Source organism: Salminus brasiliensis, chromosome 10 (assembly GCF_030463535.1).
Source record: "Salminus brasiliensis chromosome 10, fSalBra1.hap2, whole genome shotgun sequence".
NCBI lineage: Eukaryota > Metazoa > Chordata > Actinopteri > Characiformes > Bryconidae > Salminus > Salminus brasiliensis.
Window position 1 is genome coordinate 16,195,345 of NC_132887.1, and position 12,199 is coordinate 16,207,543.

The 12,199-nt window shown below is 40.7% G+C and overlaps 1 protein-coding gene across 6 annotated transcripts in view; it reads right to left on the reverse strand.

Annotated features, from left to right (window-relative positions):
• Positions 1–12,199, reverse strand: part of ralgapa2 (Ral GTPase activating protein catalytic subunit alpha 2) — a 107,412-nt gene that overhangs the window by 34,420 nt on the left and 60,793 nt on the right. For all 6 annotated transcript variants that reach the window (XM_072689481.1, XM_072689479.1, XM_072689478.1 and 3 more), the window contains 8 exons: positions 11,205–11,315; positions 11,012–11,080; positions 10,417–10,554; positions 7,215–7,398; positions 5,220–6,024; positions 3,583–3,654; positions 834–957; positions 475–630 (listed from right to left, as the gene is read on the reverse strand). In XM_072689481.1, the coding sequence (XP_072545582.1) occupies positions 475–630; positions 834–957; positions 3,583–3,654; positions 5,220–6,024; positions 7,215–7,398; positions 10,417–10,554; positions 11,012–11,080; positions 11,205–11,315 (1,659 nt within the window). The remainder of the gene's footprint in view (positions 1–474; positions 631–833; positions 958–3,582; positions 3,655–5,219; positions 6,025–7,214; positions 7,399–10,416; positions 10,555–11,011; positions 11,081–11,204; positions 11,316–12,199) is intronic.

A 12,199-nucleotide genomic window follows, 5' to 3' on the forward strand; every position in this document is an offset into this window, starting at 1 on the left:
GATGCCCATTCAGCAGGAAAGTGGGAAAATGCCTGACCTTCTTTAAGGTATCATTACAAAAATGAATATGTTTAGTTTGTTATGGACACTGTGACATACATGACAACATGTCTAGAATATGTAGTAAACATGTCACTGAGGACTGAGAGAGCCAGCTTATCCTCACTGAGTTGAGCTTGAGTCTGCGTACCGCTGAGAGAGGGAGCTGGGGGTTAGTGGGCTGCTCCCTTGTGAACGGGCAGAGTTAGGTTTGTGTAGTGCTGCGAGAGGGAGCGGGGTTGTAACTGGGCTACACCTCTCAGTGGTAAAGCTAAACTCTGAAGTGGAAGATGATGACCTTGCCCATGGGGTTTAAATGTATAATAATGTAACAAAATATCATTTTACATACTTTAAAACTAACCAAACAAAAACAAAAAAACATCAAGGTAATAGTAAATCAATAGAACAATAATAGTATAACATGTGGTGCACCTTTTTAGTGATGGAGTCATCAGAGTCTGAGGGCATACGAGTGGACACATGAAAGATGACCTCCACGGTTGAGGTAGCGTAGTATGGTGCTGTGTTGCCTGTGCTGCCATTCCTCTGCAAACCACCCATGAACCCACAGTGAGTAGCCAAGTCCACCTGAGAGCGAGAGAGGGAGGGAAAAATAAACAAAGAGAACAGAGTTGAAAACACTGTCCCATTAACACTGTGGATAAGAAGGACCTGAGAAACCAGGACACTCCCTGCAGCCCCCCTCAGAAAGCTTCAGCCTCAGAAAATTTGGTACTATGCACCTGTGTGGATGTAAAATTGTGTATGTGAGATACAGACTGTGAGTGTACCTCCCATCCAAGTCCAGAAACAAAGTCCTCATACACCTGGCTGCCCTCAGTATTCGATAATATGGAGAATTTATCCTCTTGGCCCTCACCAATGTAGAACACTGCAATCTTGTGTGTCTCCCGACTGAAACAAATGGGCACAGGCATCAGAACAGATTTCTTTTCTGTATGCAATTTTGCAAATACAAATGAAACCACAATGCCTATGGATGTACTCACTGGGGCTTATGTAAATACATATTCACTGCTCAAAAAAATAAAGGGAACACTCAAATAACACATCCTAGATCTGAATGAATAAAATATTCTCATTGAATATTATATGTTCCGTACAAAGTTGAATGTGCTGACAACAAAATCACACAAAAATCATCAATGGAAATCAAATTTATTAACCAATAGAGGCCTGGATTTGGAGTCACACACAAAATTAAAGTGGAAAACACACTACAGGCTTTGATGTAATGTCCTTAAAACAAGTCAAAATGAGGCTCAGTATTGTGTGTGGCCTCCATGTGCCTGTATGACCTCCCTACAACGCCTGGGCATGCTCCTGATGAGGATCTCCTCCCAGACCTGGACTAAAGCATCCCCCAACTCCTGGACAGTCTGTGGCACAATGTGACGTTGGTGGATGGAGCGAGACATGATGTCCCAGATGTGCTAAATCGGATTCAGGTCTGGGGAGCGGGCGGGCCAGTCCATAGCTTCAATGCCTTCATCTTGCAGGAACTGCTGACACACTCCAGTCACATGAGGTCTAGCATTGTTCTGCATTAGAAGGAACCCAGGGCACCCAACCGCACCAGCATATGGTCTCACAAGGGGTCTGAGGATCTCATCTCGGTACCTAATGGCAGTCAGGCTACCTCTGGCGAGCACATGGAGGGCTGTGCGGCCCTCCAAAGAAATGCCACCCCACACCATTACTGACCCACTGCCAAACCGGTCATGCTGAAGGATGTTGCAGGCAGCAGGTCGCTCTCCACGGCGTCTCCAGACTCTGTCACGTCTGTCACATGTGCTCAGTGTGAACCTGCTTTCATCTGTGAAGAGCACAGGGCGCCAGTGGCGAATTTGCCAATCCTAGTGTTCTCTGGCAAATGCCAAGCGTCCTGCACGGTGTTGGGCTGTGAGCACAACCCCCATCTTTGGACGTCGGGCCCTCATACCATCCTCATGGAGTCGTTTTTTTAACCGCTTGTGCAGACACATGCACATTTGTGGCCTGCTGGAGGTCATTTGGCAGGGCTCTGGCAGGGCTCTGGCAGTGCTCCTCTTGTTCCTCCTTGCACAAAGGCGGAGTTAGCGGTCCTGATGCTGGGTTATTGCCCTCCTACGGCCTCCTCTACGTCTCCTGGTGTACTAGCCTGTCTCCTGGTAGCGCTTCCAGCCTCCACACTGATGTGCCATCCTGGATGAGCTGCACTACCTGAGCCACTTGTGTGGGTGGTAGAGTCCGTCTCATGCTACCACACGTGTGAAAGCACCACCAACATTTAAAAGTAATTAAAACATCAGCCAGAAAGCATAGGTACTGAGAAGTGGTCTGTGGTCCTCACCTGCAGAACCACTCCTTTATTGAGTGTGGTTTGCTAATTGCCAATCATTTCCACCTGTTGTCTATTCCATTTGCACAACAGCATGTGAAATTGATTGTCAATCAGTATTGCTTCCTAAGTGGACAGTTTGATTTCACAGAAGTTTGAATTACTTGGACTTATATTGTGTTGTTTAAGTGTTCCCTTTATTTTTTTTGAGCAGTGTATTTAATGATTTTTATACTATTGTACTACAGTCAACAAAACATAAAAAAAAAAAAAAATCAAAGAAAGGTACATATTTTACTTAATTGACCAATATTTGGAAGCCCAACTACTGCTTGGGAAAAAATAAGTGCAAAAGCACAAATGCCCTAATTGTAAAAAAAAAAATGTAAACAAAAAAATATATATAATAATAATAATAATAATACAATTTAATACAGTACAAGAAACAGGAAATGACAAACATCAGCAAGAAAACATGCACACGTAATAAACAAGTAAATTACAGTACATTTGACAGTAAACAAGGTCAAGTAAATAGAAATACATTGTCTACTATTATAGTAAAAATGGAACTCCATCATCTTTAGTCTGCCGCATCTGTGTATTCCTCAGTCTCCATGCTTCAATGACAGTCTTTGAGTAATGTTGCTACGGAAGCACCATGCCCTTGCACTGTGATGTTTGGCATGCTCAGACAGCGGTTGCTATGAGCAAGGCAGGTATGTACGCAGGGGGAAATGGTAGGCCGATCCTGGGGGTATTCTTTAATAAGCCCCTGTAATTAGCCACTCTGAGTGCCTATTGATCGCTGTGGGCTGAGGAGTGCCGAGCTGTGTTCTGCCAGAGATGGGCAGGATTAGGCTAGTGGGGGGTTGAAAGAGAAGAGTAGCTGAGAGTGGTCCTAAGACATGTCTCACTAATAGTGCTCTTAAAGGATTTAGTCTGCTCTTTGCAGTCACACTGGGCATCACATTAGGTGGTTCTATTCCCCAAATAAATGCTAAAATTATGGTTAGCATGGTGCAATATTATATGACAAAAGAAGCCGCTGTACAAGGGGTAACTGTAGATTGTACCAGAGGATTAATGTAGTTGTAATATCTCTATACAGTTTTTCACTTTGCTATGTGATCGTACATAAATGCGTAGCTAGAGCAACTACACAATAAAAAGGAAGCATGAGGGCATCTGAAACTTACCACTGTCTTGAATCCAAATTCTTGAGTTCTCTCAAAAGCTTTGAGTTCTTCTTTAGGAGATGAAAGCTTTTCCTGCAGTGCAATTAATAAAAGGTGGTCATGACAGTACCACTTACAGCAACTACTCTACATATTGCATTAACCCATTGATCTACATTATCCTCATATTCTCGCAAGGCCACTGATTATTCTGTTAGTGGAGATAATACCACAGAGCTAACGATTGGCAAATGCAGCGAAGGTACTTAAGACAGTGGCTTGGAAAGATTCTAGTAGCTATAGTGACGAGGCCAAGCTATTCATTAACAGGTGGCCACTCAGTTATACCAAAAAGTGTATTTTCTTTTGTTAACAGTGGATGAGGATCTAAATGGAAAACTTAGGACACATCATCACATAAGAGAATATACTGTGAATTTACTAAGCTTCTCAATACTCTGATTTACACAACAAATGTAAAACAATATATGGGCTCATGTTTTAAGATTGGGCATCCTTGCTCAAAAGTTATGTTACTGTGAGTTGCTAAGCAAGTAAAAGACCTGTTTTCCAAGCATCACAGCTTGTAAATGCTTTTTGTGGCCGGTCTTTCAATCCTTGTATGGGGATTTTCACATTCCTTCTTGCAAAAAGCTTTTAGTTCTGTGAGATTCCTGAGCTGTCTTGCATGCACTGCTCTTTTGAGCTATATCCACAGATTTTTCTCTGAATGATGTTTAGGTCAGGGGACTGTAAAGGCCATGGCAAAACCTTCAAGTTGGCTGCCATTGAGGAAGTCCATTGTGGATTTTGAGTTTTTAGAATCATTATATATTTTTTTTTCATTAAATGTTGCACCCCTTTTTCTCCAACATATCAACATCTATTTTAACTTAATCAGTCCACAGGAACTGTTTTGCATGAGTGCATTAGTCTACTTTAGATGTCAGTTTGAAAACCTCTGACCCTGAATTCTGTGGTTAGGACGCATGAAACGTTTTTCTTTTCTGGTGACTCTTCTATTGAACCATAGTCTGCTAAAATGTTTGGAGTTTTGATTTGTCTTTCAATTCTGCAAGCAGTTCTCTAGGGGCATTTTCTTGGTCTTTCAGACCTCAGCTTAAGGCATTACTGGTTCCTGTTGTCATTTCTTCATTGCATTACAAACTGAGGAAACGGCAAACTGACTTTTCAATCTTTTTATAGACTTCTCCTGCTTTTAGAGACAACATTATTTACATTTTCTGAGTACTGTCTAGAGAAGCCCATTGTTATAAATTGTTGGAGCAGGATGTGAGGAGTCAGAGTATTTATAAAGCTTTGAAATTTGTATCACCTGGCCTTTCCTAACAAGCCATAGCCCTAACAAGCTAATTAAGGTCTAAGAGCTTAAACCTCTTGGGGTGCCAAACTTTTGCATTGTGCTCCTTTATTTGTTTTCTACTCTATAATTGTACAAAGCAAAAGTAATCCACCAATCTTGCATTAAACAATAAAAAGAATATTAAATGATTAATCTAGTACCTTGAGATTCATCTTCTACTAATTTAACAATCCATAGTAACAGAAATTTTGACCACCAGTGGGAGAGAAAATACTGAATACTGATACTGAGTAATTCTATTTATGATCATAGGTCACACCCCTCAAACACATACCTGCGGTCCCACGAGTTCATGCCCAGATCATTGAGCAAGAGCCGGCAAAAGTAGAATGGTGCTTTGGGCTCCTGCTGAGTGGGAGGTCTCTGATTGGCCGCTTTGACACTGGGGTCTTCACTCCGTCTCCAGGTTACTTCCTCCTCCTCCTGCTTTGCCTGTCTGTGAATGGCCTCCATGATAGCCCCCTCTATGTCATGGTTCATGCCCATGGGTGGTGGAGCTGGCTGAGTGAGTCTCTGGTGAGGCTGAGGCAGGCACTCTGGACTGCTGATGCCCAGATCCTCCAGCAGCTGGTCCAGTACATCAACACTATCCTCCAACTCCACCGCAGAGGAGCACCTGCTGGTGTGAGATGAGTTCAGCCTGGAGGAAGTGGAGGAACGGTCAGCGTGGTGGTGGCGGGCGTCATCGTCTCCACCACTGCTACAGTGCAGATTTGTTCCTTCTAAAGTTTTGTAAAGAACGCTACCATCCCATGAGTACTTCCCAGAGATATCCCGCACAATAACACGGACCTCAGAGGCATGCTCCCTGGGGTTCGCCGGGGAGCCATCTGAAGGGATTTGAAGGTAAGACACAAGGGTGCTGTCGTTGAAGACAAATAGCTGAAGATTTGGACTCTTGAAGACTTCTGAGGAAAGCTCTGATGATTCTACATAGGGGTTATCATGGTTCTCATTCACCAGGCTGTGCAGTAGGGCAGGACCACCGCTAAGTGGATGGTGACCCAAATGGTTCACAAGATGCATCATTATCATCCTAGCGGTCAGAGGGATCAACTCCATGTTCCTTCGCTTCTTCTCTATGGTAGGACAAAATACATTTCCATAAGTTCCTCAGAAAACAGGTCAGACAACATTTAGGTGAATTTCGATTCCTTCAACTGGCTTGTCTAATGCTTAATCAGGTTTCACTCAGCTCTTAGAATCACAATGCCGTCTTTTAGTACTAATTACAAATGGAGTCTGTTTTTCATTCGTTTTTTTTTTTTTTGAGGTGGGGGGAGGGGTATCTTCAAATCAAAGAGAGCACATTTAATAGATCCATTCTGTTTCCACAATGAAGAGGGGAAAAATTACTCAAAGAGCTGCCTTAATGAGCATCATACCTTTCACAGTGAGCGAAAAGGACTGCAATACTCATAGCTATGTAAATGCTAAGGACAGCTCAAAAGGAGAAGTCTACTGTAGTGATTAGCACATATTAAGATGAGGAAAAAAAAAAGAGGCTCACATGGTAACAGTTCCATCAATACCATCATCTCCATCAAAGTAGAAAAAGCACTTTGGGTCTTTGAAGTGAACTAATCAATAACGAGGTTGGGTACAGGGATACTGCTCTTAAGTTGCTTTTTGGCAGGGGCTTGTTTTGTGTGTCGAGGCATAAAAGGTATATCAACAGAGAGATTTTAGCACTGCAAAAGCCAGTGTTTTCTCCCTTCTCGGAAAATATACAAGTACGATAAAAAATAGAGACAAAAAGAGAGGCTACAGAAAAAAAGAAACTCCTAGAAAGAACCACTATGATGACATGCTGAGTATTGATGGAAGGAAAAAAGGCCAAAAAATGTTGCCTAATGGATGTGGCAAGGTCAAAAAAGAAAGAAAAAAATTAATTTCCTAAATAATTGGCATAAATGGGCTCTCTTTGAGTGGTGGGGGGGACTAATGCATGGCTCTGAAATCTTTCATTTCAGATTATGCTACGATTTGATTGATTTACTTTTTTTTTTTTTGAAAAAGCTCAGACTAACTCACAAAGCACAAAAATGCCACTGCTATTCTGTATCACTGAAGAGGAACATCAGATGTGCAGTCTTTACATACTTTTACATAAACTTCCCTATAGTATTTCAGCTCATCTGTTGGAATCATCTATCATCACAAGTCAAACATTTGGTGAAATACACCTAAATAAACTAACACACAAGGACACATCTACTGAGATTCACAGAAAATATTAACATGAACCACAGGAAATCCTGGAGCTTACCCTCAGCTACAGTAAGAAGGCTGCCAAAGTCTCCAGTGGAATTGTGCATCGGGGGTGGCTCAGAACTCTTGATGTGGCCTAACGGCAGAAAAGGGTCGTAGTCTGTGGACAGATCAGCCAAGCTGAGGAGGTAGTGGCTTTGCTGGGTGTGCAGGTTGGAGCCTGATACACAACAGTGCAGAACCTATACAAAATAGAAAGTACACTAATGCAACACAGAAAGGACTCAGAAAAAGTCATCTGAAAAAATCATCTGTTTAAACGCAAACATTGTGGGCTTACAGGGATTAGTATTTTCTTTCTATGAAAAAGTAGGCTTAATTCCTGTCCAAAAAACTAGCTTATTGTGCAGTGGCGTCTAACTGGCTTCTAAGTTAACTACAGACCATCACTGGGACATGATTCTCACTCCCAACAACAGCACAGTCATCCATCCAAGAGAGTAAAATTGGCCATGGTGTCACTGGTTCAGAAGAATGCCTTTCATCCTCTCACTATCTGGTTGTTCAGAGTTATTTGTGAGCATTTATCAGGTCCCATATGTAGACTTGGAGAGCTGGCACTCTCCTCCAAGCAGGGTCAGCATTATGTGCACCACTGGCACAACTGGTCTAAGAGGAATTTAGAAAACTTCAGATGTGTTTCCTGGCCTTGCATGTTGCAGTGCTTGCCTTCATCCTCCCAGGTTGGGGGCTATTGTGCAATGGGGGGAATCTAGAGAACAGGTGGGAATTGGCAATGCCTAACAAGTGCAAATTTTGCCACACATGGATTAGTCTAGCTGAGCTCAACAGTAGACCACCATATGGAGGCAAGACATTATTTACTGTGTTAAGCCAAACGACTCAAGAAGGTTTATTTAAAACTAATAATCTATTTCTTATGTGGTATGTCAGTGTATAAATTTTGCATAAACAGATGGTTGTGTCTCTGTTGGCTGGACATAAGACACGGTCTAGCACAGTTTATCACAGTTCCTGAGCAGGGTTATTCTGTTTGATTTAATTAAGACTTCATCCCTTGGCTCATTTTCAAAAACAAACAATAAGCCCAGCTTAAATAAACATAATCAGATCCTACCTACCAACCTAGGTTACAAAATTAGCTTTACTGCTTAAATATCTAATGCCATGTAACAACCTTACTGCATAATTGCAATATCATCTAAAGATAAAGAATTAATGAAAAAAAAAATTCCTAATTTGTTACTGTAACCAAGTATTATTTTTCTGCACTTTATTTATTCTTGAAGTTGCATGCTGGTAGTTTTATATTTTTAAGAGATATACTTTTCACTTCTTTTATTATGTTGATCTGCAAGATGTGTGTTACACATGTCAAAGGTCTTAAGATTTTCTATTTTCCACCAATCAGTTGCTGTGCATTTACATTTAATGTTTAGTTTTTGGCTCCATGACTTTTAACAAAGAATTTTGACAATGCACCCAAACCTTCATTACAGTACATTAACAGTGTCTCTGTACTTTTTCCAATCATGGTTAATTTGAATATCATACTTTTAATGTTATTATTTTAAATCTGTATCACAGCATCTGAAATCTTGCTGTTAATCTTAATCTTGATGTTTGTAGAAGTGCAAAGCATTTTTAGAGGCTTTTCTGTCAATTCACATTTTTAGATTCACTTTCATAACAGCATCTCTGCAGGGCACTGTTAGGGATTTTGGGCACCATAAAAAGATATTACACAATTCCACCAAAATTCTCCATACTTTTGTAGGGCCCCCATTAGTCACAGGACCTTAGAATCATTTTAGGAAATGCCAAAAACAAAGCATGTTAATATAAAGTGAATCGTGTGCTCATAGTGCACATAATGCATTTGCTGAGTGCTTTATATATGTGTTTGCCATGTCTGAGCCTTGTTTAACACTGACTCTGTTCGGATTTAGAGCTCTTAAAGTGATGATCAATCACATCCACGTGTCAAAACAGCAGACACTTGCCTTTAGGTGGTACCACACACGTCTCCAAAGTAGAAACAATGGTTCAAAACAGTAAGACCCAGATTCAGATTTTTTCATTCACACTCTTAATGGAATATTTTTTATGCAGCAAAACAATTTTATCATGCATGATACCTGTACTGATGCAACAGTGGCAAAATGCTGCACCACTGATTCTTTTAGAACATGAAAAGGATGTTTAGGATACAAATAAATAATTAAATTAAATATAAATAAATAAAATAACAAGGCAGCTGCATTACACAGCTCCTTAGTGGTTCATCTGACTGTTTGCTTGGTGACTAAGTAGCTCCTTTGCATAGCAACAGTTTCATGGACAAGGGAAGGCACACAAATAGAGCCATTTGGAGGCTGACACACTCTGAATGCATACACCAGTCTTTCACAAGAAGATTAATTTTTAACTAGGTTTATTATAAGAAAAAATACAATCCTATGGCTCGAAAATGTTCAAATTCTAACTATAATTGGGGATCTCAGGATGCCCCAAGTCTCAACAGACATTATTAACAGCTAACATGGCTCATATGAGTATTCTATCCTTGCCAGTCTTTGCTTAGATCTAGGCAAAACAGATCTTATGCATATCCACAGGAACTATGCGTTTGTGTTAACTGGACATCAAATAGCAAATTAAGGCATGAGTTATGTGCTTGCACTAGGCTACATGGTGTGCACTACTGATAAATAGGAAAATAAAGTAAGCCCACTATGCATATGATGACTAGCTAAAATGATTAACAGTTCTAAGAGTGAAGAGGGGAAAAAATAAATGACATTTATGCCATCCTTTTTGTCTTTGCACCAGGTGCAGTTTCTCTCATATGATGATGAGTTGAATTCTCAAGTTCAGCATTCATTGGCAGGCTTATCAATTGAACAATAGGGCATTTAAATAATTTGGCCATTTTTTCCCCCTGAGCATGACATCTGCACAAAGGTCTGTGGCCGACCGCATCTGCTCAACAGCAAGGGACTAATATCTCATTCACGCCGTGCCCTACCCTGCCCCTCATCAGTGTTTGATGACTAAATATGAGCTTCCCTTTGCTGGCTGATGAGAGGATTTGCAATACTATGAGGCTTTGTTTGGAATCGATGAACAATGTCCAGTCTCTCCACAATATGCTGAGACATCATTTGATGCATCAAGACAAGTAGTCAACTTCGGACCTGTACCGCTTGTTAATGTAAAAAAATGTGGAAATTACTCACCCTGTAAATGTAGTCCAATAGGGGGGCTTTTTGAGTGACGGGGTCATCCAGGGCAGTCATGGTGATGGGCTCCAGTAAAATGGACAGAGGGACAGCCATGCACCAGTCCAGCAGGCACAGTAGCAGAGACACCATTAACTACAACACAAAGGGAGAGAAAATAAGGCTTGGTTAAGCCACTAAGGACTTACGCTAGGGCTGCACTATATATTGACTGCTTATCATTATTGAGACGCTAGGGTTTGTCCCAGATACATTTCTGTGGATTTTGGATGATCCAAAGCATTTATGTGATCCACAAAAATGCAGGCTGATCTCTACTCATGTTAAATCAAGGATTTACAAATGTGCTGCATTCACAAGTACATAATAAACCAGAGTCTTAATCTCAACCGAGTCTTTGAGTCCAGCATAGTTTGGTGTTCAGCTCCAACGCACCTGGTTCAACTCATCTGTTAATCGCCAGGTTTAGTAAGTGCGTTTAACAGGGAAAACAGTAAACTATGCCAGAATCCAGTTACCAGGACTGGATTTTAAGAACCTGGACATAAACAGTTCTGATCGAGAAGTGTCTTTGGGACGTTTCTGCTCTTACCTTTTTATCTCCCTCCACTGTAGAGTGTTCAGCGCTGGGTAGAAGAAATGCGATGGTTGCTACAAAAATCTACAAAGGGAGAGGAAACCAAGTCTTTCCCATTGAACATTTTTTTCAACATCTTTAGCCTGTGCACCATAGTGAAAGAAGTGAATTATGTCACATATTTTGTCCTGTCCAAAGACCCACATACCTCAATTATTCTTTTAGGGAGGGAGTGTTCCAGTTTCTGCAGGTGCTGCCAGTGACAAATCAGCAGCTGAAAGATGTCACAGGCTACATGGGCCACTACCTTATTTCCAAACTGAAAGAAAAGCAAAGATGTTACATGAAAAATCTCATCTGAAAGGTGTGAAATGCAACATTTTCAACTCTGTACCTAATGCTCTTATTAGTTATAATGAGTAGTTTACAAGGTATGTGTTATACAATTAAATAATTTATATAAAGGAAGAAGAATGAAATATATCAAAGTATTACAATATTATGTTTTGTAATGCTGAATCGATTCTCAAAAACACAGAACTGATTTTCCATAATAGTTTACATGCAAAGGCTGGTGGCAGACAGTGGTTCTTTTTGTATTGGGTTTAAACCCTGACCACTAGATGGTCTTTAGATCCCACTGTTCGGAGCGTGCAATACCGCAATATATTCAATTGTACTCCCTGTATCATAATCCATTCGTTTCGCCAGGTTCTTGCTAATACACAGTTCTATTACAAGGTTTAATGGACGTGTGTAAATTCTATTAAGCAGCACAGTATTTTAATATCTAATAATCTATGTTTTAGGGTTCACTGATAATAACCAATTAACAAAAAACACAGGAAAAAATCCTTAGTTTACATTAGTAAATGTCGGTCTTTAATTTAATAGATTGTGACTACAGCTATACCCACAATTTCAACTTCAGTTATTTGGAATTTGAAGCAATTCAGCATTTTCTTTCTTGAATGCCTCTGAAAGGCAGTGTAATACAGGAAAAATCATGCTCCATGTCAAGTTGTACAGAAAAGTGATTACTGGTCCATTTTTGGGGGAGAGGGCAGGGTGTACAAAAGCAGAAATGGGAATACATCTTCTGAGAGTAATTGGCTTAGAAATGATTCCACCATGTCCCTGCACTTTTCATAGCTCTCACAACAGAGAGAGAGAGAGAGAGAGAGAGAGAGAGAGAGAGAGAGA